This window comes from Urocitellus parryii, chromosome 6 (genome assembly GCF_045843805.1).
Source record: "Urocitellus parryii isolate mUroPar1 chromosome 6, mUroPar1.hap1, whole genome shotgun sequence".
Lineage (NCBI taxonomy): Eukaryota > Metazoa > Chordata > Mammalia > Rodentia > Sciuridae > Urocitellus > Urocitellus parryii.
Window position 1 is genome coordinate 14,195,450 of NC_135536.1, and position 27,621 is coordinate 14,223,070.

Below are 27,621 nucleotides of genomic sequence, written 5' to 3' on the forward strand. Positions count from 1 at the left end.
GGCTCCACCTTCTCATTCCAATTTCTCAATGTTGAAATTCTTTAGGCTTCAGTCCTGGGCTCTTCTTCTCTTCCTGCTTCAGTTTCTCCCCAGGTAATCTCCTTCATAACTCTGGTCTCAAATGCCATCTACATGAAAGTGGATTCCTGAATTTATATCTCTATCCTAGGTCTTTCTTCAGAGCTCCAGATGCAGACCTCTATATAATTAATATTGGTCAAGGATGTCTCAAATTAAACTCCTGATATCACTCTGGATGCTCTTCCTTTAATCTGCCCTTCTCACGAAATTGTTCTATTATCTTCCTCCATTCTCCTAGTCACTCATGCTAGAAACTCTGGTATCATTTCAGACACCTTTTTTTCTCATCACCCATCAAATGCAATCTTTCATGAAGTCCAAAATATATACCCAGAAGTTCTGTTTCTGTTTTTCTCTCTCTGTACTGCAACCACATTCATCTTTTTCCCAGACTACATGGATGGTCTCCTAACTGGTCTCCTGGTATCATCTCTTGCTGCTCCTGTTCAGTCATCACACACTCACCACAGTGACCTTTTGGAAATACTACTCCAATTATGTTACTCCCCTGTTTAAACGCCTTCCATCGCTTTCCATACATATCAATAAGACTAACCATACACTCAAGTATTGATCTCCACCTATCTGTCTCATCTCATCCCTTGCTCACTGTATTAAGGCTCCATTGGCTTTCTTTAAATCTCTCAAATGCAAAATGCTCTTTGCCTATGTGAAGACATCTCCCTAAAATCTTCATTTCCCTTAACAATTCATCTGTGAAATCATCGGTGTAGGCTAGAGGATGCTTTGGTAGCAAACCATCCTAACATCTCAAAGTTTATACCTGAAAAGACTCAGGTCCCACAGTCTGAAGCGGGTCAGGTGGTTCTTCTTCAAGTGGAAACTCAGGAGTTTAGGGTTCTTCTAAACTGTGGCACCCTCAAACCCCAAATGTGGCCTTTTTGGTTGCTGTGTAAATAGAAGAGAGTGTGGGTGATCACGCATGGAGTTTTTTGGCTCCACCTGAAAGTGGCATACCTCACGTCTGCCCACAACCCACTGGACAGATCAGGGTCATATGATCATAACCCAACTGAAAAAGTAGGCAAAAAAGAAAAAGGGGGAAAAATAAAGCGGAGGGTCTTCCTGTCTGTGCAGGAAGAGGAAATGAGATCGGTGAGAATTCAGGCCCCTCTGTGCCACATTCTGGTTAATCCTCACATCTTTAAAGACTCAGCTGAAATAATAGTTCCTTACTAAGGTTTTCCAGTAACCCCAATCCTAAATTAGGCATTCCTGATATAGTCTTTGTAGTATGTTATAGTTTTCCTTTATGGCATGGTCATAATAGAAAATTTACTTTTCTTCATGTGATTATTTAATATTTATTTCTGTCCTTAGATTGTGGGCTTTATAAGTATAAAAATTGAGTCTGTTTTGCTCTCTTTGTGTCCCTAACACCTATCGCAGTATTTGGCATATGATTGGCGTAAAGTGGTTGAGTGAGCAAATAAATGAACAATTGCACAGTCATTGCCTGGCTCCAAATAGCACAAGTAGACAGTCATGGTGCATGAAGTGCGATGTGGTAAATGTCCCAGGAAAGTCAACTCAGGGAGCTGTGACACAATCTGAGGAGCCCAAGATCTCTCTGCTTTCTTTTCCCTGGCAATCTTCTGTAGGAGTCTGCCAACTATGGCCTATAGACCCCATTGCCTGTTTAATTTTTTTTAATGGCACATGAGCTAAGTATGATTTTAAAATTTTTAAGTGGTTAAAAATGAATTAAAAGACATGGGACAATTACATGAAGTTCAAATTTCAATGTCCATAAAAAAGTCTTATTGAAACACAGCCATAGGTTTATTAGTTTATTAATAATATGTTTATTACTAATTAATAGTACGTTTATTTAGTAAACATGCATATGGCTTTCCAGCTACAAGGCAGAATCAAGCAGTTATGAATGAAGACATATGACCCACAGAGTTTAAAATATTTGCTGTCTGGCCCTTAACAAAAGATGTGCTGGCTTCCGATCTAATCCACACTTAGTTTAAAAGGTGACTTTTATGTGAATTATGTTCAACTATACGTCTTTATGCCTCTCCTTTTTCAATTCTCATGTCTACTATCAGAAATTAGGCACCCCTTTTTAAATTAATTTTTAAAATTTGTATATGACAGCAGAATGCATTACAATTCTTATTACACATATAGAGCGCAATTTTTCATATCTCTGGTTGTATACAAAGTATATTCAAACCAATTCATACATGTACTTTGGATAATAATATCCACCACATTCCACCATCATTTCTAACCTCATGCCCCCTCCCTTCCCTAAGGCCCCTTTTAATTCTAACCTGGCAACAGTATCCTTTCTCTGCGGTCTCTCTCCTCTTTCCTTAAGTCCATCTATTTCACTAAAATCAAAGCTAGGTCTCATGAGAACAGTTTTGATATTATAACTGCTATTTGAGGTTTCCCATTGTGTACGAAACAAAACCTGCAGTTTGGCATAGAACTGAGGATTCTCCATTGCCTTATCTTCCCAGCTGTTTCTTTTACATCCTGCTTCCATCTAGCCTTATCAATCACTTCACCTACTCTCACTTTCTCTACTTCAGGCCTAGGCTCACAGTTACCCTTTCTGTGTGAAACGTCTGCTGCTGGCAGTTGGTTATCTTAAACACCAACTTGCCCTAAAAGTCTTTCCCAGCCCCTCCTCTGAGAATAATTACTGCCATCTGTGCGATTCTGTAACGTTTTGGACTGTACGATTGTTTTATTTCAAATTCTGCTTTATGGTTTCCTGTGTATATACAGAGATTGTCGGTTTCTCACGTTCTATTGAAAGCTGCTTAGGGAAAGGAATTGAATTCTATTTTATTAATCTCTGTGTCCTTTTGGCGTCCGGGAAGGGTCCGGTAAAATTATAAAAAAATTTTTTTCAAAATTTCTCAGGGGGAACTGGACTGTAAATGTTTGTACCAAGAACCACTTGCATTTAAGTATAAAATTTGCTTCACTTGTTTAGGGTTCACTAGAACGAGAAACACCTTGGTATACGCATTCGTCCAGGCAGTCACACACCTGCGGATCGCAGCCTGGGACCCTCTGGTTTGTCTGCAAACACGTGGGTGACAAGCGATTCTCTTCAGGTCCCTCCTCTGTCCATGGTGATTGGCGGACCATACGCTCCAATCATCCCTCCCCGCCTCTTTCAGCAGTAGCCAATCACAGACCCCGAGCGCCTCCTGACTACTAGACACTGTTTACTAACAGATCGAAGCTGGGGAATATGGGGTGTGACTGTTCTAGGAGGTCAGGGAAGGGAAGGTGTTGACTGCGCGTGCGCACCACAGGCAGTGGGCGGGGCAGAATCTAGGGTCTCACCAATCCGAGTGGCCGCGCTTCTCCCTCTCCTGCCTCCCCGCCAAGCAACAACAATTCGAGGAGCGGGGCGGGGCGTCTAGTGAAACGTCAGAGCAGGATGCCCAATGGAGGCCGGCGCTGGCAGACGCGCGCGCCTTGCGCCCAATGAGCGGTGACAGCTCGAATGGCTCCTCTACCTTGTTGGCTGTGGGCGGAGCGGCCTGGAGGAGGAGGCGGTGGAGCAGGGGGCGGCTTGGTTGCGCGGTACTAGCGGTGCCCGCCGTAGGGGGAGGAGGCGGAGGAGCCAGCCGTGCGGCCAGAGCGGGAAAGAGACTCGTCTTCGCGTCCGAGTTGTGGAGCCGCAGCACCCCGGCTCCTGGGGCTGCAGCAAGGGCTGTGCGGGGACGGGCGTCCGCTGTCTCCCGGGTTCCCCTCAGAGCGACCCGCGGGATCGGAAAAAGGGAGAAGATGGAGGAGGGCGGCAGCAGCGGCGCTGCCGCGGGCACCAGCGGGGACGGCAGCGACAGCGGCGAGCAGCTCCTAACTGTCAAGCACGAGCTGCGGACCGGTAAGCGACCCCGCCCTCTGCCGGCCGGGCCCGGCGCCGGGTCGCGCCCCGGGGGACTGGCGGGGGCCCGCGCGGGCCGGGGGCGGGACTCGCTGGCGGGGCGGGAGCCGGGGGTCTCGGGAGGTCCCGGGAGGTGGTCGCGCGCCCTGGGGAGGCGGCCGAAAGTTTTCCCGAGCCCCGGAGGCGGCGGCGGACGCGGGGCGGCGGGGCCCTGGAAGCTGTGGACCGCTGCCTGCGGCACTGGTCTCCGAGGATGCTTTCGCGCCCCCTTTCCCGCTCAGGTGACACATCTGTCACTGCATCCTGTCTAGGACGAAAGGTGCGCTTTCCTTTGCGCGAGGTGAGCGGCGCCTGGGTTTGGAGCGTGACTCACTTCTCCACGCCCCTTGAGGTGGTCCCGGCTGGGGGTTAGGAACCGTCCCGTGAGAACTGCGGTCCTGTGACACAGAAACCCAGGGGGTGTCTCCGCTTTAGCCAGTCTAGACTGGGGAGATAAAGAGGCTTCGCTGGCTCCTGGGATTGAGTGCTTTTATTTGCAATTGTCGTGAAATACTATACTTGGCCTTGAGTTTCTTTCAAAGGTCTCTTGAGATGCAGGCTCTGCAAAGCTCTGGGTGAAAGGGACTAAGGAGCAGGCTTTGATCCCACATTCTAATGTTTGTGATCACTAGAGTTGTTCTGAGTCTTATACTTAAATTACTTTTTCATTGTGTAAGTCCAGGTTTATGATTTTGGAAAATGCTTATCTGGACCAATCAGTACAGTTTGGGTACAATTGTGTTTGTAGAGCTCAATCTCCTATTGGAGATACGTTTTCATTTCTGAACAGATAATACATTTTAACAAAAAAAATCTGTGGTCTTTATTATTACATATTGTGAGCATTTAGGATTTTTTTGTCACTGCTTCTTTTCATATTGAAATATTCTTTTATTATGTAGACACAAAGCTTAAATGGCAGTCTTCAGGGGTACACCTAGTACACTTTATTTCTGTTTTGAACAGATCATAAAGATCACAGTTATTGTTATTTCTGATGATATTGCTGATTAGTATTCCATTGGATGCCATTGTGGTCACTTAACATAAGAGATGTCAAATTAATGCTTGCTTGCTTCTTTCTCCTCTTCCTCCTCCTCCTCCTCCTTCTTCTGGCTACCACTCAGGGGCACTCAACCACTATGCCACATGCCACATCCTCAGCCCTATTTTGTATTTTGTTAAGAGACACCGTCTCAACTGAGTTGCTTAGTGCCTGACTGTTGCTGAGGCTGGCTTTGAACTCATGATTTTCCTGCCTCAGCCTCCTGACTTGCTGGGATTACAGGTGTGGCCACTGGGCCTGGATCAATTTCATGCTTTCCTAATTCAACATTTTTAAACATTGTGGTTTTGGACATTGTCAATCTATTATATATCTTGAACCAGTCACTCTATAATATTTTTGAGTTCCTAACATAACCTTTGTAGTTTCTGTTGGCTTGGTTTTTCTCTTTTGATTTTTATGGACCACTGATGTTTTCAAAGGGCTATTAGATCATTTACTTAATACATATATGTTTGGTGTTAATATCTGATTTGCACCAGGCTCAGTGTCTAGAACTTTCTGTGTGATTTTTTTCCTTATCTTACATAATGATTCACTGCTTTATATGTACAGAATCATACCATACAGCAAAAAATACTTGAAGTCATGTGCTCCTCATCCATTGACCATGATGCAACAAGGAGCTTTTGCTCTATGACCGTCCAAGGATCAACTTGCTTGTTATTAGTAGTCAACCAACTGCTCAATTTCTGGATTTTGCAAACAATGCTAGTTTTGTAGAAAACAATGAGTACTGCTTTATTTCCCTTTCTCCACTAACTGTGTGAATCATCAGCAAGTTTGCATTTTAGAAATTTTTTCTGCTGGTTGATGAGGTTATACTGAATTCATTAGTGTTGTTAACTGTCAAAGGAAATGAGCAGTCATTTTGATTTATTGCTGAACACTGGAACAACTGACCGGACATAGTGGTCAAAACCACTGTTAAAATAAAACTTGAAAGAGTCACTCATCTTGAGCCAACTGTGCTCATTTTAGCGCAGGATGCTATAATAGTCACCAAAGTAATTTGATCTGATGTGGTCCCTTCTCAGATTGTGGACAAGTGCATAGTCATATCAGGTCGGTTGTTGATGATTGCCTTTTTTGTGCAAGACACTACCCTGTGTGCTTTAGGATGAATTAAAAATCAATAAAAGTCAGTGTAAAGACATGGGAATTGCTGCAGTTATGTAGATTAAATAGCATAGCACACCTGGGCATGGAATTGGAAGACATAATGATTCCCAGCTCTGCCACTTACTAGCTGTGTAGACTTGGGCAAGTCGCTTCATTTATTTCAGACTCACTTCTTTCATCTACAAAATAAGAGGATTGAATGAGACATAGTTGGAAAAATGCTAAGCACTTTGCTTAACTTACAATAAGTGGGCACTCAGGAAATGTTGGTTGAATGGAAACCCAGGAATCACTGCACAACAATATCTTATTGTAAGGTGTCCATATTAACTCTGTGTATACTGGAAAGAAAATCACTCATTTGATTAGCCTATGCCACATTGCCTGGCTGTTTTCTTTTTCTGTATTTCTTTTTCTCTAACAGAGCATAAGTGATCCTTATAATAATTCATTTACTTATATGCATTAGACTATAAGGTCCATGGGTAAGATACCATGTCTTTGATCTATTTGTAGCCCCTGGCATATAGTAGTTACTCATATTTGTAGCCCCTGGCATATAGTAGTTACTCATATTTGTTGAATGAATTCATCAAATGGATGAAAATAAGGAACACATCTAATAGTATATTATATTCCCAGTGCCTTGCAGATGTTAGGTGGCTGATAAATGATGATAGTGACAATAAAAGCTAAAGAATGCAGAGTATAGGATTGAGTTAAATGGCAATTTCTTGAGCACTTTCTGTCTTTTAGCCTAGATAGTATCAGTACCAAAAATGACTAAGAAAATGTTCTGCCCTTTGTCATAGTATAATAATAGTGGGATGTGCACAGTATAAAGTTGCCAAAGAGCAATTGAGACTTTTAAACAATCAGAGCGTTGGGTTATCTTACTCATTTATGCAGTAAGTATTTTATTGCTTACGTTCTGGATGCTGTTTTAGATACTAGAGTTACAAGACATATGTGGTCTCTCTACTAGAAGGACATCAGCTGCATCAGGCATTGATGGAAGCAGAGGTGTAGATTGTCTGTCGTCTCTTGAATCTCTGCTTTTGTATATGTGATAGTTTTGTCCTTCTCCTTTGCAGTCCAGCTTCTCCCACATGGAAAGATGCTGCTGACAGTTCCCAAGTTTTACATCTTAAATTTTTAGGTGCTAGAAAGACACTGGCCCTTTTCTAAGCTTATAAAAATGTCAGGGAAGGACAGTATTGTCTTGGCTTTGGTTAGGTGTCCACATTTGGTTCATTGAACTAAGGTCAGGGGAAGGGATCATGTTCTGCTAAGGTGATAGCAACTGTAGTAACTTGGATGGGGCAAACTAAACTCTCTGAAGAGAGAATGTTGCTAGGAAGACCTTTCCTTAGTTGCATGTCATTAGGAGAGACAGCCTTAACACTCAGGAGAGGGCTGACAGGAGGGTTGTCTATTGGGTTATAATGAATTACTGTAAATCCTAAAGGTTTAAAGCAACATGATTTCTTTGGGTCATGAATTTGAGAGTTCCTGAGCTTGGTGGTTCTGACTCAGCGATACTCATGAGGTGGTAATCACGATGTTGACCAGGACTGCCTTCAACTGAAGACTTGTCTGGGGCTGGTTGTTCCCTTCTAAGAGGGCTCACTCACATGTTTTTGTCAGGCTGTTTCAGCTCCTTGTCACATGGGCCTCTCCATTGGGTGGCTTGAGTGTCCTTATGACATGGCAGCTAGTTTCTCCCAGAACAAGCTATCCAGGAGGGAAAAAGCAAGGCGAAAGCCATGGTGTCTTTTTTGTTAAATGGTTCTGTTAGGATGTCGTCTGTATACTGTATGGTATACTTTCCTGTTTTAAGTGTACAATTCAGTGTATTTTAGTAATATAATGATTGCTACAATCTAATTTTAGAACACTTCCATTACCTAAAAAAGAAACCTCCTACCTGTCACCCTCCATTCCCACTACCCAGCCCCAGCCCTAGGCAACAACTAATGTATTTTCTGTTTCTGTATATTTGCCTATTATGAATTTTATTATAGTAGAATCATACAATTGTGGTCTTTTGTAACTATCTTTTTTTGTTAAACATTGTGTCTTCAAAATTCATCCCCATTATTTTATTGATAGATTGTATTTTTTTGTATTAGATGTATCATATTTTAAAATTCATTCCTCAGTTAATTGACATTTGGGTTGTTTCCCTTTTGGCTATGTGAATAATGTTGCTCTTCACATTTGTAGACAAATTTTTGTGTGGACCTGTGTCTTTATTTCTCTTGTGTATTACCTACAGTATAAAATTGCTGGGTCACCTGAGAACTATTTTACCAAGTGACTGTACCATTTTATGTTCCCTCCAGCAATGCATGAAGACCTCAATTTCTCCATAGCCCAGCCAATGTTTATTATTTCCTTTTTGATTTTTGTCTTTGTAGGAGGGGTGAAGCAGTATTTCCTTATGTTTTTTTTTAATATTCATTTTTTAGTTGTAGTTGGACACAATACCTTTATTTTATTTATTTATTTTTATGTGCTGCTAAGGATTGAATTCAGGGCCTCACATGTGCTAGGTGAGTGCTCCACCACTGAGCCACCCCCAGCCCCTCATTATGGTTTTGATGTTTCATTTTTCTAATGATGTTGAACATCCTTTCATGCACTTACTGACCATTTGTATATTTTTTGGAGAAATATTTATTCCAATCCTTTGCTCATTTTTTTTAAAATTGGCTAATTTGTCTTATTATTGAGATTTCTTTATTCTAGATGCAAGTACCTTGTCAGCTATATGAGTACAAATATTTTCTCTTATAAAGTAAGTTGACCTTTCATTTTTTTGATGGTGTCCTGAGAAGTGTGAAAGTCTGTTTTTTTTTTTTAAAGAGAGAGTGAGAGAGGAGAGAGAGAGAGAGAGAGAGAATTTTTTTTTAATATTTATTTTTTAGTTCTCTGCGGACACAACATCTTTGTTGGTATGTGGTGCTGAGGATCGAACCCGGGCCGCACGCATGCCAGGCGAGCGCGCTACTGCTTGAGCCACATCCCCAGCCCTGAAAGTCTTAATTTGATGAAATCTAATTTTTCTCTTTTTCCTCCATTTTTTTTCTTATGTGTGTTTAAAAAATCATTATCTAAAACAAGGTCATAAGAACTTGTGCTTCTGTTTTCCTCTAAGAGTTTTATAATTTAAGCTCTTTTATGATTTTAGATCTATGAATTGGAGCTATGATGAATTTTGAGTAAATTGCTGTACATGATGTGAGGTAATGTCCAGATCCATTGTTTTGCCTGTGGATATCCAGTTGTCACATCACCATTTGTTGAGAAGACTCTTCTTTCTCCCATTTGATTGTATGGCACCCTTGTTGAAAATCAATTAACCATAGATGTATGGTTTGTTTATTTTAGATTCTCAGTTCTGTTCTGTTGATCTGTTTGTTCTTTCTTAAGCAAGTACCACATTACTGTGTCTTACCAAGTATGTTTGAAATAAGAATGTATGTCTTCTAACTTTGTTGTTCTTTGTGTGTGTGTGTGTGTGTTGAGGGGTAGTACTTTCAATGGAACCTAGGGCTTCACACATGGCTAGACAAATGCTCTACCACTGAGCTACATCCCCAGCCACCACCACCCCTTCTTTCAGTTTGAAATTTTACTTTGAGACATGGTCTTGCTAAATTGCCAGCCTGACCTTAAACTTGCAATTCTTTTGCCTCTGCCTCCCAATAGCCAAAATTATACCATGCTTGGCAAAATTGGTCTTTCTTTTTCAAGATTGTTATTCTGGGTCCATTGATTTTCCATATGAATTTCAGAATCAGCTTTTCAGTTTCTGCAAAGAAGCTAGCTGGGTGAAGTTCTGACAGGGATTGAATTGAACTCATAGATCAATTTTGGGAGTGTTGCCGTTTTAGCAGTGTTAAGTTTCCTGATTGTTGCACAGGAATATCTTTTATTGAGGTCTTCTTTCATGTCTTTAAATGATGTTCTGTCATTTTCAGAGTTTGTACTATTTAGTTAAATTTATTCCCAAGTGATGCTATTGTAAAAGAAATTATTGTCTTTAATTCCTTTTTCGGATTATTCTTTGCAAATGTCTAGAGATCTTTGTGTCCTGCAACCTTTATTAGCTTAGTAGTTTTTTAGTGGATGCCTTAGGATTTTTTTTTATTTACAAGATCATATCTGAGAATAGAGGTGGTTTCACTTCTTCATTTCTAATCTGTATGCTTTTGTTTACTTTCTTTGTTTAATTGCCCTGACTAGCACCTTAAAAACAGTGTTCAGTAGCATTGTCAAGAATAGACATCCTTGTTTTATCCCTGACCCTGGGGCAGAGCACTAGTTTTCCATCACCAAGTGTAAGGATAGCTGTGGGATTTCCATAGATGCCCTTTATCAGATTGAGAGAATGTCTTTCTATTTCTAGTTTGTTTGGTGTTTTGTCATGAAAGGGTTTTGGACTTTGTCACATGCATCTGTTGAGATGATTGTGTGTTTTTATTTTTTTTGTTTTGTTGGTGTGATTTATTACATGGATTAATTTTTGAATGTTAAGCTAACCTTGAATTCCTGGGGTAAATCCTTTGTGGGCCTGGTATATAATCCTTTTTATATGTTTGTTAGCATATTGTTGAGGATTTCTGTGTCTGTATTCATAAAAGATACTTTTAGTTTTCTTTCCTTCCCCTTGCTTTTCCTTCCCCCACCCCTTCCTTTTCCTTCTTACCTGTTTGGTTTCTGGCATCCGTATTGAAGGTCTTTTAACAGAGGTCAGGGGGTGGGCTAAAACTACTGATTCTGCTGAGCCCAGGTTTTCTTATCCAGAAAGTAAAGGTGTTGGACCTAGTGAAAGCTGGTGTTCTGAGGATTTTTATGGACTAGAAGAAAGTCAGGAGCTATGATTTAATTTTAAAGACCATTCTGTTTTACTGAAGAGTTCATGTAGAAACCCACCGATAAACAATAGTTCCCTGCTGCTTTTTGAATATGGCTCTATTTATAAGGATTTAATTTGAGTTAGTTCTTTTTTCTTTTTAATTTTTTTGTAGTTGTAGATGGACAGCATATCTTTATTTTATTTGTTTATTTTTATGTGGTGCTGAGGGTCGAGCTCAGTGACACACATGTAAGGTAAGCACTCTGCCACTGAGCTACAGCCCCAGCCCTGTAGTTAGTTCTTTAGAAATACAACCATCATGTATAGTAAAAGATATTCCTATTTCAGTGACAGTCTCAGTTATCTGTGAGTATGATGCAGCTCTTCTTTTTACTCTAAACATACACAAATATATTTTTGTGGATGTATATGTTTTTATAGTACTTGTTTTTTTAATGATTTCTTTACTTTGAGGCAAGTAGACAGAACTTGTGCTCTGTCTTTAGTTTTATAGATACATTGAGAAAGTTAAAAATATGAATAGGTTATTGACAGTACCCTAGCTGATTCCCTAGACCCCCCAAAATTTCCTTTTAATTTTCTATCATGAATTTCAGAGATTGAGAAAGTGATTTATTTGGGCAAAGAATGGCATCTGAGCCTTTATGTCAAAGAGATTCAAATGAATAGAGGTTGTATTACTTCTTCCTTTCCATTCTGGATGTATTTGTGGAGGAAAGACCTCGGTAATGAGTCTAGTTGCAGGAACCCATCTGTTTATCATCTATTTATCAATCACATAAAATATATAAGATATTGCATTGAGATATCAGGGCAATAAACAGGATCAAGTAAGATTAATCTTGCACCCAAGAATTTCAACTCCCCCAGGACACACATGACCTAGGTAGAGTCCTGAGGGCCATTTGTTAGACCAATGCTTTCATGGAGAGAGGAGCCCAACCTTGCCCTCCAAAAGGTCCCACAAGGTTGGGGGAAGAAAACAAAGATCAATACAGTATGTTGAGTCTGCAGAAAGAGCTCAGTTGCTCTAATCACCAAAGAGAAAAAGAGAGTACCTTGGAATCCAAGCTTCTGGAGACCAAGGTAATTTGATTGGTGGGAGCAATTTTTCCCTTTAATAAGAAACTGACACTTGGGGACAGCTCTTCTAGGGAAAGTCTGATAACATCACACGTTGGTTGAAGCTTCACAGTTAAAAACACTGATACGAGATCCTGCAATCTGTACATGTGGAAAAATGAGAATTCATACCCTATTTGAATCAAATGTATGATATGTCAAGATCATTGTATTGTCTTGAACAACTAATAAAAAAAAAAGAGATGTTGATCCTCAAATGCAGGGGGAGAGGGGAGATTGTCCCAGTTACTGCCTTTGAGCTCTGTCATGACTTCCAGTCTGATATATCAAATGTATGAGCACTCCTGCATTTATCTTGTTTGAGTGACTAGGGTCCAAAGTAGATTCTTGTCTTCCTTGTGTTTGTTTTTAGCAGTGTCCCTTTTAGTTAGGTGTAGTTCCTTTCTCTGAAAGTCAATTGGATTCTCTGAACTTCACACATTCCTAGATTTGTGAGTGAATGATCTCACTTTAAAAAAAAAAAATTCTCTAAGACATTCTTCCAGGGGCTGGGGCTTGGGCTCAGTGGTAGCATACTTGCCTGGTATGTGTGAGGCACTGGGTTCGATTCTCAGCACCATGTATAAATAAATAAAAAAATAAAGATCTATCAACAACTAAAACAAATATATTAAAAAAAGACATTCTTCTGTACTGTAGGATAATTCGGAGATAGAGTTCCGAAGTTTTAGTGCAGTACTTAGTATTGCAGTTATTTCACACTCAAGTTTTGTTATATAATCAGTGTGTTCTTGACCAAAACAAAAACTAAACACAAAGCACAAGTTCTGTCTACTCTCCTCAAAGTAAAGAAAGCATAAAAAAGGAGCAAAATTATTTATTGTGTAAATAATATTTTTGTATATCAAATTATTTGGAATATAGAAAGTGAACTTAGTACTTAAAAGAATTCTGTTATTTGCGCTTATATTTTTTAAAAAAACTCTTGATTCTGTTTTCCATTTGTGCCTCTTACTGTTAAGAAGATTTTTCTGACACACCATTCTTATAATTTAAGTTGCTGCAAAGAGGTAAATGAAATTTTCTGAGGTAGGATGAATAATGACCCCTCTCCTCCTGCCAAAGATGCCCACATCCTAAACCTGGACCCCTGTGAATATGTTAAATATTCCATGGCAGAAGTGCATTTGCAGATGGGTAGAATAGCCTGGATTATCCAGGGGAGTCCAGTGTAATCACATAGGAAGGTAGAAGGGCGAGGGGAGAAGGGGAAAGAAGCAGGGGGAAGCGGGGGGAGTGTCACCATGAGGAAACAGATGAAGTAATGCCATTGCTGGAAGGGGCCATGAGCTGAGGAATGCAGGAAGCTTTTAGAAGCTGGGAACAGATTTTCCCCCCAGTCTCAAAGGAACACAGCTCTGCTGTCACCCTAATTTTAGCTCCATTAGACCCAGTTTCAGACTTCTGATTTCCAGAACTGTAAGAAACAAATTTGTGTTGTTAATAAATCATCAAGTTTATGTTCATCTTCTATAGCAGCAATAGGAAACGAGTACCTGTTGCTTAAGATTGAATGAGCCAAGGGATAATTTTGCTTCAGGCATGGATGACTAACATAATGGGAGGCAGTCAGTCATTTAAACAACTATTTTAATAGGGAAGGGCAATGAGTGTTCTTCTGGGGTAGGACTGTGCTGTTTCTCTAAGGAAGCATCCTTGCTGTGTTGCTGCTGACCACCTGTTTTATTTTTCATAGGAACACTCTGCAGTAGATCCCTGGGAACACGTACTTTATCAAGTTGGTGGCATGAAAGTATCCAGTCTCAGGCTCATAGCATGTAAACCTGTGATTGGGCATGTCTTATTTTTTTGTAATATTTCTAATTGTAGATGGACAAAATACCTTTTTTTTTTTTTTTACATGGTGCTAAGGATGGAACCCAGTGCCTCACACATGCTACGCAAGCACTGTGCCACTAAGCCACAATCCCAGCCCAGGGTATGTGTCTTGAATCTCCTCCTGTTCTTTTGTGTTCTTTTTCTTAATTTTCTGGTTTCTTAATTAATCTTAGAAATTTGCCTTCAATCTTTTCTAGACCAAGGCAAGGATTTATTAAATATGAAATTAAGTAAGTACATTTATATTTAAACATATGTGTACATAAAGTAATATAGAAAACATGAGAATGCTTTTTACTTTCTATTCAGTGTTTTGATTCTTAAGTAGAATCTTTATCATAATGTTCATGCTATTTTTACATTTCTTCTAAAGAGAGAAAAGTGAGTCCTCTAATTAATTAGTAGCACTTTTGGTGTTTGAAAAAAATATTATAAATCAATAAAATAGAGGCATACTTAAAATGATTCTAGAGGCAAAAAGGTGGAGATGGATAGAGGGCTCTCTTTGCACTATGCAGTTTCCTGCAAGGTGGAATATCCCATCTTTAGCTGGAAAGTTCAGTCAACTGAAGCCCTCTGTACTCTAACCAAATCAATAATCTAAAGTAGGAGTAGGTGTTTTTCCAAGGGGAAAAATTATTTAAAATAGGTAATAAGGATAAGGATGTACTTTGTTTCTAAATATGGTGCTGTGGCGGGGGGGGGGGCATGAACACTGAATTTTAACAGTGTATTTGAACAAACCCACTCTCATGATCTTATGCTTGCTTTTCCTTTATACTTATGTCATTTGGTTATAAGGAAACATCATAATTAGGGCCAGAATGGAATAAATCTAATGCGGCCACACACAAATGAAACTCATAACTTGGACTTAATTTTGCTATGTATAAATTGGGTACAATAGTCACAGTTTTATTTATCTGCCAGTTGTCATTGAATTCCTACTGTGTGTTTCACACTGTCCTAAATGCTATGTCTAGTAGGGAATACATTAAACCTGGCTTTTATCATCACTGAATAATACTTGAGAGAGACATTAAATACACAATCACATAACTAGCTCTACAGTTGCAGTTGTGATACTGAAGATGTACGGGTTCTGTGAGGGAGCCTAACTTGGGTGGCCTCACAGGGTGTAAGGGATGAGTGGAGCCTTCTGTGGAGCCATCAAAACCCTGTGTGGTGATTACTTTCTTCTTATTCTAATTTTATACATGGGGAAACTGAAAACTTCTACTTACCCAGAAAGTAAGTAGAAGAATTGGTTTTAAAACCCAAGCAGACTGTCCTGAGGTCCCACTCATACCAAGTGCTCATGCAGATGAAGATGGGCCAGGAGCTCCAAAAAGAGGTCTGGGCGGGATAAGAATCCTGGCATCGTTGGCATGTAAATGACATTTCAAGTCAAGGTAGTAGATGAGAACACCTTAGAAGAGATCAAAGAAAGGAAGAAGACTTAGACCTGAGCCCAGAAAACCCCCAAGATGTAGAGAATGGATACAAAAGGAGTGGCCAAGAAAGGACACAGAGAGGGAGGAGCCAGGAGAAAAGCTGGAGACCACCTGGGGAGTTGTGCTGTTGTGGGAGCCCAGGAGAGAGGTGCTAGGGCTGGAGGTGGGTACATAGTCCACGGACCCCTGTGCACAGGGGGAGAGGTGATGATGCTGAAGTCCTTGTGTCAGGGGTGTGCAGGATGAGAATACACAGGTGCATTTGGTGGCAGGAGGATGTGGAGTTTTGAAGGCATGATTTTTTTTTCTGGGAGTTATGAAGAAAAGGCAATTGTTTATTCAAGAAAAATAGCTTTACTGTTTTAAAGAATTGTTATTCTGATCTTTTAAAAAAATTCCTAGATACAGGAAAATCACCCAGAAAGTTGACACAAAGCTTACATAATATACAAGAAAAATTTGTCTAATGTTGTAGAACAGCTTCCAGAAAAAGGTTTTCAGGCCCAGCAATGGAAATGCTCCTGTGCTTTCTGCAGAGGTCATTTCCCTGAACATGTTCTCTGGATCATGCCAAAATTCTTAGTAAGCTTAATGTTCTGTTTCTTATTTTGAAGTGTTTTATATTTAGTTCAGTTCTTCTAAATTAAATTTATTTGGTGCATGTATTGGAAAAAAAGGCTGTTTGTAACCACTTTATAAGCATTTGTGTTCTTATTGACTCAGTTTTCATATTGGCTCAGTCATGTAATTCCAAAATCACTTGGAGAAGTAAACACTGCTGTTTTATACACCAGAAGTACAGTGTGTCTTCAAGGTAAGTGACTCCAGCAATGAAAGTGGGCAGCATTGTTTTAAAGTACACAGATAATAAATATAACTTTGTTCTGCCTCCAGCAGAATGCTGTCCAGAGGCATGGTTTTGAGGCCCAACCACAACTCTAAACAGCTTCAGAGCAGCTTACCACCTGGCAGTAAAAGGAACCTAATGTGCCAGCTCTTTAGCTTATTTTCCACTTCTCATGCCTTCACTAGAATTGGGCTAATTGGACCCTCTGGACAGGAATTAGGGTTTTTAGTTCAGAGTAATGTATGTGCTGTCAGCACTATACTGGATACCACCTAAGCTAAACTGCAGCTTATCTAATAATTTGCTTTATAAATAATTTTCCCCCTGACAAAAAGGAAGAAAAAAATAGCAGAAAAAGATTTTTTTTTCTCACTGCATACAATTGTCACCTTTTGACTGAAACTAAATTAGTCTGAGAAGCTTATGTTTTTTAGTGTGGAATAAGAAAAGGCAAGGTTGTATAAGAAAAGCTATTTTATAACCTTATTAGCTTGGTCCCAGGAAATGAGATGCTAAATACACGTTTTCTAGTTGGTATATTAAAAACAAATCTGAGCATATGAAATAAATAGATTCAAGTCAGGTTGTCAGGCTGTGTTCTGCACTGATTTTTAAATCTTCTACTTCCTCAGACTTCACTCATCTCTCTCCTTCCCCTGATCCCCAAACTCTCCTTCCCACAGACACATTTGAGTCCTCTGTAAAGAATGATGATAACACTAAGCCCTCTGTGGTGGTTGTCATCGTCTTTCCTCTGGGGGTTGAAGGCATGGTTGACACAGCTCTTTCTGCCTCTCCATCTCTGCCCAGTCTTTGATGTGCTTTGGCATCAGGCTTCTGTTGCAGCTACTGCCCCCAAATGGTTAGTAACTCACCAAAGTTCCTGTCTCTCTGTTTCTTAGTCTGGTGAAAAGTCTCAGTTGAATATAACTCTGCTTTTTTAGAGTCAGCAGCTGGTGCCCAGTGTGGTCTTGGCCTCCCTTTCCTAGTGACAGACTCTGCTCGGCTCCCTGGTTCTTCCCTCTTGCTGACTGCCCCTCTCTTTCCGCTGCCTGCTATCTCTCTGCTTCTCGTGGAAGGATCTGTCCTCCATTCCTGTGCTTCCTGAGAGGTCAGGGTGTTATCATGGCTTCATTTATCATCCAAGTCTCTGTCTTCAGCTTAGATCTCTTTTTTTGCATTCCTCATCAGACACTCCCAACAGCCCACTGGACACAAAACATCTGGCCATCCACAGGTAACCTTAGTCACTCAAGTTTTTCCTCCAGCTCTCCTGGTTTTATTTAGTGACATTGTCATTTCCCATCTTGCTAGGACCAGCTAGAAATATTCTAGACTTTTCCTCTCTCACGTTCCCCTGGCTTACTAACTGGCTTTGCCAGTTGTGTCAGCTGCAACTGTAAAATATCTCCTTTATTTGTTCCTTGCTCACTGTTGCCATTACCACAGTCTTTGTTCAGCATGGAACCTAATGATAATTGCTCTCATTTGTTGAGCCTTGTGTGTCTCTGCCAAGCAATTCACATGTCTTATTTAATTCTCACAACACATCTGTTTGATGTCTACTAGAGCTGATACCTCTGGTGTACAACCTTTTGTCCTGTCTGCCTGGAGTTCAGCTGAAGCGGCAACAAGAAGTTCTGTATTGGTGTCCAATCATTTCAGGTTGATGCATCTACCTTCAAGCACACAAGCTGCACATTTTCCACTTTCTGCCCTGGGACTTTGATTCCTGCTCCAAAGCTTAGGACCCTGTAGGGAGCAGGCTCAGTAAGTACAAATGTAACATCCCAGAAGCACTAGGGGTTAACGTCCCAGTGGGGCAACCATCAACTAATGGGGTATGGGAACTGGTAATAAACTCTTCTCTGTATTGATTCAAGGGTGGAAAATTCCATAAGTTCTTCAGAAGGTCCAGATTAGATTGGGTTGATAAGGCATTCCTGTTTTGGTTTTTCCTTATTCCCTATTTTTACACTCAATTTCTCCTCTATCCTTCTCACTGGGATTCCCTTCCACAAAAACCACTTGCACATGTGTCTGGCTGTGACAGGTAATGCTGAAAGTGGCTCTAGAAAGTGTATCCTTGGATGGGATATTGGAATGTACTACTCATTGGTGAAACTGTAGTATGGACCCCATTGTTGGTAGCAGTAGATGCTGATAAACCCTGACATGTGTGGCAGCCCAGGCACTAAGACTCATACCTTTAGGGGATTAGAATATTGAATGGAAGGTAAAGGGTTGGGTTATGCAAAATCCAGTAATAGAGTGGTGTGAAGACATTGGTGATTATTTGGCTCTGAGTTGACTGACCTCTTTTAGCTTTTGAAACCGTGAAAACAAGAAGTTAGCTAGTTATCAATGCATCCTGTGAAAAGAAGGCTTCCATGACAGCATTTGGAAAGAACCTGTGGCCATTAGTCAAATTAAGCTAATAAAAAATCAGGCCCAGGATTTAATCATAGGGTAGCACAGCTGTATGCCTTTTGTGATGGTTTGTATGGTGTCTGCTGAGCTCAACTGGAGTGTTTCCTAAAACTCTCTTCTAGACTTTAGGACTGGCTGCGAGAAGCATTTTGAGTGATATTGGAGGGCCGAAGCAAAGCAGCAGCCAGTTTCCTTTACGTCTCAAGCTTGGTGATGGCACTAGGCCCTGCTCCAGCTCCCACACGTCCTTGCCAGTCTGCTTTACAGTAGTGTGGGCGTGGAGCAGGGCCAGCTGCAGCTCCCCTGCCTTCTGTTGGATTACCTCCCTCAGCTTCTGGGAACCCTGGGGCAGTGGGGCCCCGCTTCTCTGCAGGCTACGGGCATCGCTGAGGCTGAAGATAGAGACAGACGTAGGCTCCTGTTGGTTCTCATTGATTCCGCTTGTCTTTGGGATTCCCGTACTGAGTTCATCTGAGCCAGACCCTGCTCTCTGCCTCCTTGACTTCACCTCCTCCCCACCTTGGCAGATGACATCAGGGGGCTTTAACTAGCTCGTCCTTCCGAGTCCTGGGTGATGTGGTGTTCCTGCCTGGGTGACCACAGTGCCCATGTGCCAGGCGAGCTCTCATGGCTCTTCCCTTTGCAGGTTGGTTCCTCTCCTTGCCCTTCCCTGTGGCGCTGCGACCGTGCGGAGTACGTCTGTGTGTACTTTTTCATCCGTTTCTCTTCTGAATTCCACCAACCCTTGTTTCATTTCTACCTTTTTTGTTTATTTGCTCATTTCTGTTTATTTTTGTATTTTTGGTTCAGGATTTATATATATATAAAATCTTAAATGCTTTTTGAAGGTTTTAAGTTCAATTTGGAGGACAGTAGTATTACTGTTTTCTTCAGCTTTGTGGTCTTTGTCATTTTTTTTTTTTTTTTTAGGGGGAGGATCTCATCAGCTGCTGGAAAGCTCGATGAGCATTTCCTAGTACATGTCTTCACAGCTTGTTTTGCGGTGGTCTGCTCTGTGGGCACGTGGTCCATTCTTCTTGGTGCTCTGTGTGGTCCACTCTTCTGGGCGCGGTGGGGCACCTTCCTCTGTGCAGATTCTTTCATGGATGGCACTGGGGAGGTTGGGGGAGGGTGTTTCTTGTTTCTCTTTTGTTGCTGTTGAATCCTCAGTTTTCCCCTCTTCCTTCCTTCTTTCTCTTCCCTGCCATGTTTTCAAGGGCACCCACTCTTCTCTGTTCACCCTTGGGCACTGCTTCTTCAGGCTAACTCTCTTTGCTGCTTGGTTGGTGCTTTAGAGCACCAAATTCTGACGTGTTTTTAAAAATTTTCTTTAAACTTTTTTTTGTAGTTGTACATGGTCAGCGGGCCTTTATCTTATTTGTTTATTTTTTTATGCAGTGCTAAGGATTGAACCCAGTGCCTCACACATGCTAGGCAAGTACTCTGACCCTGAGCTACAGCCCCAGCCCTGATCTGTTTTTTTTTTTTTTTCCCGCGTGAGGGGAGGACTGGAGATTGGATTCAGGGGCACTCAACCCCTGAGCCACATCCACAGCCCTATTTTGTATTTTATTTAGAAAAAACAGAGTCTCACTGAGTTGCTTAGCCTGCCATTGCTGAGACTGGCTTTGAACTCACGATCCTCCTGCTTCAGCCTCCTGAGCCGCTGGGATGCCTGACCTGTTTTTAATATTTTAGATTTTCTATTGGACTCTTTTAGGGAAAGGTGTTATGTTGCTTTGTCTCAGTGCTCTGTGCCCCTTTACTCATTTTCAGAGTCCTCTAAGGATCCCTTCCTGTCTCTCAACCTTCACACTTGTTGGGGTTGGGGGTGCTATGTTGGGATTTGTTCTGTTTTTCTATGACAGGTAATTTGAAGGTGTAGCATCCTCTGTCACCTAATACTGTTGAGGGCATAGTCATATGTGGTTTTATTTGCTCTCTTCATTGGTTTTATAGTGCTGGTGTTTTTAGTCTTAAGGGTGGGAGGGAGATTTGAAACGAGGTAACCTTCATTGTCCCTGAAACCCAGAAGCTTCTCTCTACTTTTAAGGCTCTGCTCAAACCATAACTTCTCTTCTTTGGAGACTTTTCTGATAATTTTCTAGTGTCCATGTTCAGATATTTGCTGCTCTGTCTTCTATTTTACCTTTTTCTAATTACTTATATCATATTATGTTGTATTTATTTGTCTCCCTTACCTATCAGATTGTGAATGTCTCTGAATGGCAACCATGGATTCTTCTTTTTTGTGATACACGGTAGCTAACCCACTAAGTGGATTAATTGACTTAAAGGAGAATAGAGATAGTTGATGAATGTCACCTCCATCAGCCACGAATAGTATGGATATTTTTGGATCAGATTGATCTTCAGTTTTAAGAGAAGTATAAATAGGTACAAATTTGCATAATGATCAGGTTTTTATTATAATAATACCAAAGTTTAAGGTAATAAGATTACCTCTTTCTCCTACATCATTTATAATATTAATTTTTGAAAATTAAGATGACCTTTACATATACCTTTTCTTTCCTCTAATATTGTTAAATAATTAAAACTCTGAAATCTTCTTTCCTTCCTTTTTTCCTTCTTTTGAAAAGGTTTCTGCAAAATTTCTGTTTTTAATAAATCATTTTAATGTATAAGTGACTTCCTATCCTTTTGTTATCTAAAATGTCTTTAATATGTCACATGACTAAAATTTCACATACTTACAGAAAAGACAAAAATTTTTTTTGTGTGTGTATGTGTGTGTGTGTGTTTCTGGGATTTGAACCTAGAACCTTGTACATGCTAGGTAAGTGTTTTCTGCTGAACTATAACCTCAGTCCCAAATTTTGGTTCTTAAATATACAATCTGAATTTACCTAATTGACGGATGTTGGATGTAGGTGTGCCAAAAATCCTGTAATCTGCTCAATTATTACTGCTTTTTAGCATCCTGAAAAGATCTGATCTGTGATTTTTCTGTAACTGGTTTTGAAATAAAAAATTTGAAAATATGATTGTATATCTTTAAGGAAACTGAATAAATGAAAAATCAGACTCTTTACATAATAATAATTATTTCTATTGCTAGAATTTTTTTCTATCCAGTTTTCATAATATAAACAGACATTTTAAAAAGGGAGGGTTATTTCTTAACCCATTTATTATTTATAATACTCCATTTTGTTTTGTTGGCCATGATTATTGGACACAAAAATCAGATAAGATTTTAGGAGATTAAATAAGAGATTAGTATGCAACTTCATTATACTTCACAGGACTTCAAAAATTGGCTTTCTTCAGAATTTCTTATAGAAAGGTATTATTATAAATAGCAGATGTTAGTGATGTATCCCATTGATTTTGCTCATATATAAATCAGAAGGTAAATTTGTCTCCATACATGATTCATTCAGAAAATAGAGTTCTTAGTTTCCTGTGTTCTGAAATGAAGGAAAAATAAAAGATATAGATATAGAATAGATAGGCAGCTGATATTTGTTTGCCATATGACACAGACATTCTTTTTAATAATTTTTTAATTGAAAGAGAATCTCCTTTAGTTTACTAATTTGATAATTGTTTAACTGTACTATTGTATATTCTAAGTTTTTTCTTCTTCAAAAGAAGTAAGCCATGTGAAACTAGAATTGTGAAGTAATTTCTTTGGAAACATTGTTCTTGCAGATGGACATCATCTCTGAGAAGATACTTGGACCCTAGTATTAAGCTATTCCAAAGATTGTGAACAAACCACTTGGATCTTTTAAACTAGGGCATGATACTATCCCTTGGTTACTATCACTTAGTAACAATCACTATTAATACTACTATATAATTCATTCAGGTGCTTTGCCTGTGGATTCTCATTAACAAGTGAACTACCTTGTGCTGTAAGTTCTCTTACTATATGTTTCAGAGGGCAAAACTAAGGTTGTGTTCAAATCCACTTATATTTCAGGTGACAGACTATGAATCTAGATGTTTTGACTCCAGAAACCAAGCTCTGACCTAACACTTTTTCCAGGAGTGATTTTTTTTTGCCCTGCCTGAGAGGACCATACCTTTATTTACTTATTATTTGCTTATCTGACATTCTGTCCATTTTCAGATAGTGATGGTATGAAGGGCAAAGGTGTGGGGAGTGAGGGAAGCATGCCAAGAAAGGAAACTAATTTTTTTTGTATTCTTATGAATTGTTATTTTATTTTTTGTTTTTCAGAGATCAATTTTTAGAGCATGGATCTTTTCTGATAGATGCAGAGAATATATACCCATAAATGTACCAACTAGCATTATATAAGCTTAGTATCATTAATTTAGTTGCAACCTACGTATCCTTTTATGTTAGCTTTTTGTCACTGTGATAAAATACCTGATATAATCAACTTATCAGGAGGAAAGGTTTATTTGGGCACATGGTTTCAGAGGTTTCAAAGCATGGTCATTTGGCCTTGTTGCCTTGGGCCTGTGGTGGGATAGTACATCATGGTGGGAGTGTGGTGAGGAGGCTTGTGTTCTTCATGGTAGTTAGGAAAAGAAAGAGAAAAGGCAGAAGGGGCTGGAGATGCAATGTCCCTTTCAAGGCTACACCCCCTATTATCTAATTTCCTTCCAGGAGGCTTTTCTCCTAGAGGGTCCTTTACCTTCCAGTAACATCTCAGGCTGGGGACGAAGCCTTTAACCCCTGGGCCTTTGGGGACCTTTAAGATCCAAACAATAGCATCCTCCCTGGACTCATTTTCCTTTCTGTTCTTTTCCAGCAGTAACCATTATCCTGAATTTAATTTTTTTAATATTTTTATACTTTGACAACATTATTATACAAATTATAGTACATCATAGCATTCTGCATGGTTTTCTCTTTACATAAATGGTATTATACTCATCAAGTACATATATATATTTATTATGCATATTATAAATGTCTTTCCTTGTTAACATTGTGAGAACTGTTAGTGTGTGCATCGGCAACTTAATTATTTATTAACTTTCACTGCTCTACAGTATTTCATTGCATGACTGCCCCATAATTTCTTTATCTGTTATCCTGCTGATGGACATTTAGGTTTTCACTTTTTCACTGTTGTGTGTTGATGGTGACTGTGGCCTGGGATGTATCTCCACATATGTATGTGTGAGCGTTTCCATATGGTATGAGCCTAGGACTACGTTCACTAAATTGTGGGTCTGCACACCTTTGACTCTAGTCAGTGTTGCCACATTGCTTTCCAGAGCAGTTGTAAGAGCTCCCATCCCCTCCAGCAAGACACAGGAGTTCATTTTACTTTATTTGCTAACTCTTGGGACTTTAAAATGTTAGTGATTTGATAGAATAATTTCTCTTTCTGAATTAGCATTTCCCTAAATACTACTAGTTTTAGTATCTTGACCATTTGGCCTTCTCCTTTTGTGAAACTGTCCATTCATGTAGTTTCTGCTTATTTTTTTTAAAAATGGATTTTCTGTTGAATTGTTTTTGATGAAAAGGAATTCTTTATGTTTCATGTAGCATAGTCTTATGTACTTGATTTATTCACTTAGTTTCATGTAGGTGTATTTTATAGTACTGATTTACAAAGTCATTACTATGCTTTCACTCTGTTTCATGTATGAAGACTATAATTCATTTCTTCTACTTCCAGTGGATATTTGAGTTGCTTTTTGTTACTTAAACAATATTTCTGTGAATATTTATATATTTTCTCCCTTCTGATGCATATATAAGAGTTTCTGTAAGACACATACTTAGAAATCAAATCCTCTAGTGGTCATGGGGGAATATACAACTTCAAAAGGACTGGACAGTACTGTTTTTTTTTTCTCAAAAAAGTTTTATTAACTTATACTGTTAAACACAGCATATAAGTAATCTAATTGTTCTTCATTTTTGTCCAATAGTTTTTATTGTCAGATTTAAACAAAATCTTTTCCAGGCTGGTAGATGTGAATCTTACTGTGATCTTGTGGGTTTTAAAAAAAATTATTTTTAGTTGTAGATGGACAAATACCTTTATTTTGTTTTATTTTATTTTTATGTGGTGCTGAGGAACCCAGGACCCTGCATGTGCTAGGCAAGCGCTCAGCCCAATCTTGTGATTTTTAAAATTACATTTCCCTGATTAGTAACGAGCTTGCATTTTTCATGTTTATTGGCCTTTTAGATTGTTTTACACATTGCTTATTTGTGTCTTTTCCCTGTTCTCCTCTGTGGATTTGTCTTCCTATGGGAGTTTTGTGTTGTGTGGTGTTGGTGAATTTTGGACGGTAATCCTTGGTCAACTCAGAAGTCCCTTGCTTTTGCTGGAATGCTCTGGGTTTCCCTTATGGTTGGCCTGTGCCGTTCCCTGGGTGGCATGTATGTTTCTGTGAAAGCTGGCTCCGCTCTGCAGGGCCATCCACGGCTGCGGACCACTGGCGCCTGCAGTGACGCTCCACTCAGCGCATCCCTCCCCTCTGGATTCCCCAGGCCTCGAGTGTGGCAGTAGTGCATTCTTTTTGGAGTATTACGGTTTTTCGTTTTTCATAATGATTTTATAATGAACTTTTGGAGGAGGAACCATTGCTTTATCTTTGTATCCTAGGGCCTATTTTAGTAACTGCTTTTGACTGCAAATAATAGAAAACTCAGTCAATATAGTAGCTCAAATAAATAGGATTTTAAAATGTCCACATCACTGGAAGGCTGGAGTCTAGCAGCTCATGCCCTGAAGAATCTAGGTGCACGTGTGCGCTCTCTCTTTGGTACTGGGGATTTAATCCAGGTGTGCTTTATTAATGAGCTCCATCCTCTAACCCTTTCTGTTTTTATTTTGAGGCAGGGTCTTGTTGACTTGGCTGAGACTAGCCTCAAATTTGGGACCTCGGGCCTCAGCCTCCCCGGTCCCTGGGAATACAGGTGTGTACCACCATACCTGGCTCACCCTCTTTTTGCCCTGGCAGTCTTGGTGTGTTGTGACCTTTTCCTCATTGTTCACTGTCTACACCAGATAGAAACACGGGAGCAAGGAAGACGCTTTCTGTTCATGAGGTGTTTCCTTTGTATTTAGGATTTGAAATCTTTAGCAGACTTTTCTCTGTATCTGGTTTTTGGTCACAAGGTATCATGTGCTCATCCTTAAAATTGAGTATGTAGTTTTCTAACCTCTCTAGACAAGGGAAAACATGGTTAAAATGGCATTAAGTGGATCGTCCTTAAGTATCTGCTACTTAGTTTCATTCTTTAAAAATTTACCAAAATAATACACAGAGACCTAGTCAAGTAGCACCATAGGGTTTATATCAAAACCGACCAGATGAAACCCGGAGTTCCTGACCCTTTCCTACTTTTCCATTCCCAGTTTCTACTTTCTTCTTATTCTGTCTTACTAATTTTAAGTGACATTTTAAACTTCTTGAGACCTCAGTTTTATACCTCTTTTATTTTCTTGCCTATCTACCTAATGAAGTTGTATTTAATATTGGTTGAATCCACATTAGATCTTAAATTCTATGTATATATTGATCGCTGAGCCAAGTATACTTTGCTTCTTTTTTCGTCCTTGTATAAACTTTTTCCTCTCTGAAGTTAAATTATCCCAATCTTTTTTTTTTTTTTTTTTTTTTTTTGCGGGGAGGAAGTACTAGAGGTTGAACCCAGGGGTGCTTAACCACTGAGCCATATCCCAACCCTTTTTATATTTTATTTAGAGAAAGGGTCTTTCTGAATTATTTAGGGCCTTGCTAAGAAGTTGAGGCTGGCTTTGAACTTGTGATCTTCCTGCCTCAGCCTCCTTAGAGACTGGGATTACAGGTGTGTATCACCATGCCCAGACATTAAGGTCAGAGGAGCCGTCAAGTGACCCCAAAGAAAAAGGTCTTTGTGTCTCTTGTGTGGTTATTTTGTGCAGCCCAGTTCACCTGGAGTGACCCTTGAGCCTTTTAGTCACGAGAACAGAAACCTAGCAGATGACTGAGAAAGTGTTCCTTTTTGAACACTGGAAAAATTTTTTCAAATATTAGAATATCTTCATTATTACTTATGAAAGCTCTGCTTGGTATAATTGGAGGCTTACACACCTGTAGCATTTTTCACTGTGAATCCCATGTCACCATCAGCAAGTCTTTGACCTGAAGATGTTCTGTTCCTGAGAGAAGGTCCTGCAGACTTCTCCTTGGGGAACATCAGTCTGGCTGTGTTTTTGGAGCCAGCAGGGATTGTGTGGATTTATACTTCCTTCTGTGTCCTCCTCCTTTCCCTCATCCTTGCCCCTCTGTAAGCCTGGTTACCACAACTCCAATTATTTTGCTTCTGAAGTTACTGATCCTTTGCATTAGGGCATCTGGGAAATAAAACTTCCTAAAGGGTTTCCAGATATTTCCCCCATTTCCACCCCTCCCTCCCTCCTCCTGGTCCCCTGGCTTCTGTGGTTACTCGTATCTTGAGCCTTGCTGGGCTTCCCGGGTGGCCGTTCAGCCTGCTCATTGGAACATTGTTTTCTCCGGGCACTTAGGTTGGCCCTCTCCCTCTCAGCTCAGTCCTTCACCATTCTTTAGATGTCTCCTGCCCTCGTGTATTGTGGAGTAGGATTGTTGATGTCTTCAGGGTTATTGAATGTGTTTCTGTTTCTTGTTTACTGTGTTGTTAGGAGGTATAGAAAAGTCTTACCTTCTTGAAGTTGAAAGCCAATAAATGACTCCTTTCCGCAAATTATAACAACAATTAACATATTGCACACTCACTAAGTATCTGGCTCCATTCTAAGTGGTGCAGATGCATTATTTTACTTGACCCTTACATCTGGTTTATGCGAGATGCTGAACTTCCTAAGAATTTCAACTCTTTTTGTCCCCACAACA

At 40.0% G+C, this 27,621-nt stretch overlaps 1 protein-coding gene across 1 annotated transcript in view; it reads left to right on the forward strand.

The window, feature by feature from the left end:
* The first annotated feature begins 3,532 nt into the window (after window positions 1-3,532).
* Window positions 3,533-27,621, forward strand: part of Rps6ka5 (ribosomal protein S6 kinase A5) — a 174,146-nt gene continuing 150,057 nt past the window's right edge. The window contains exon 1 of the mRNA XM_026394225.2: window positions 3,533-3,967. Within this exon, the coding sequence (XP_026250010.1) occupies window positions 3,565-3,967 (403 nt within the window). The 5' untranslated portion in view covers window positions 3,533-3,564. The remainder of the gene's footprint in view (window positions 3,968-27,621) is intronic.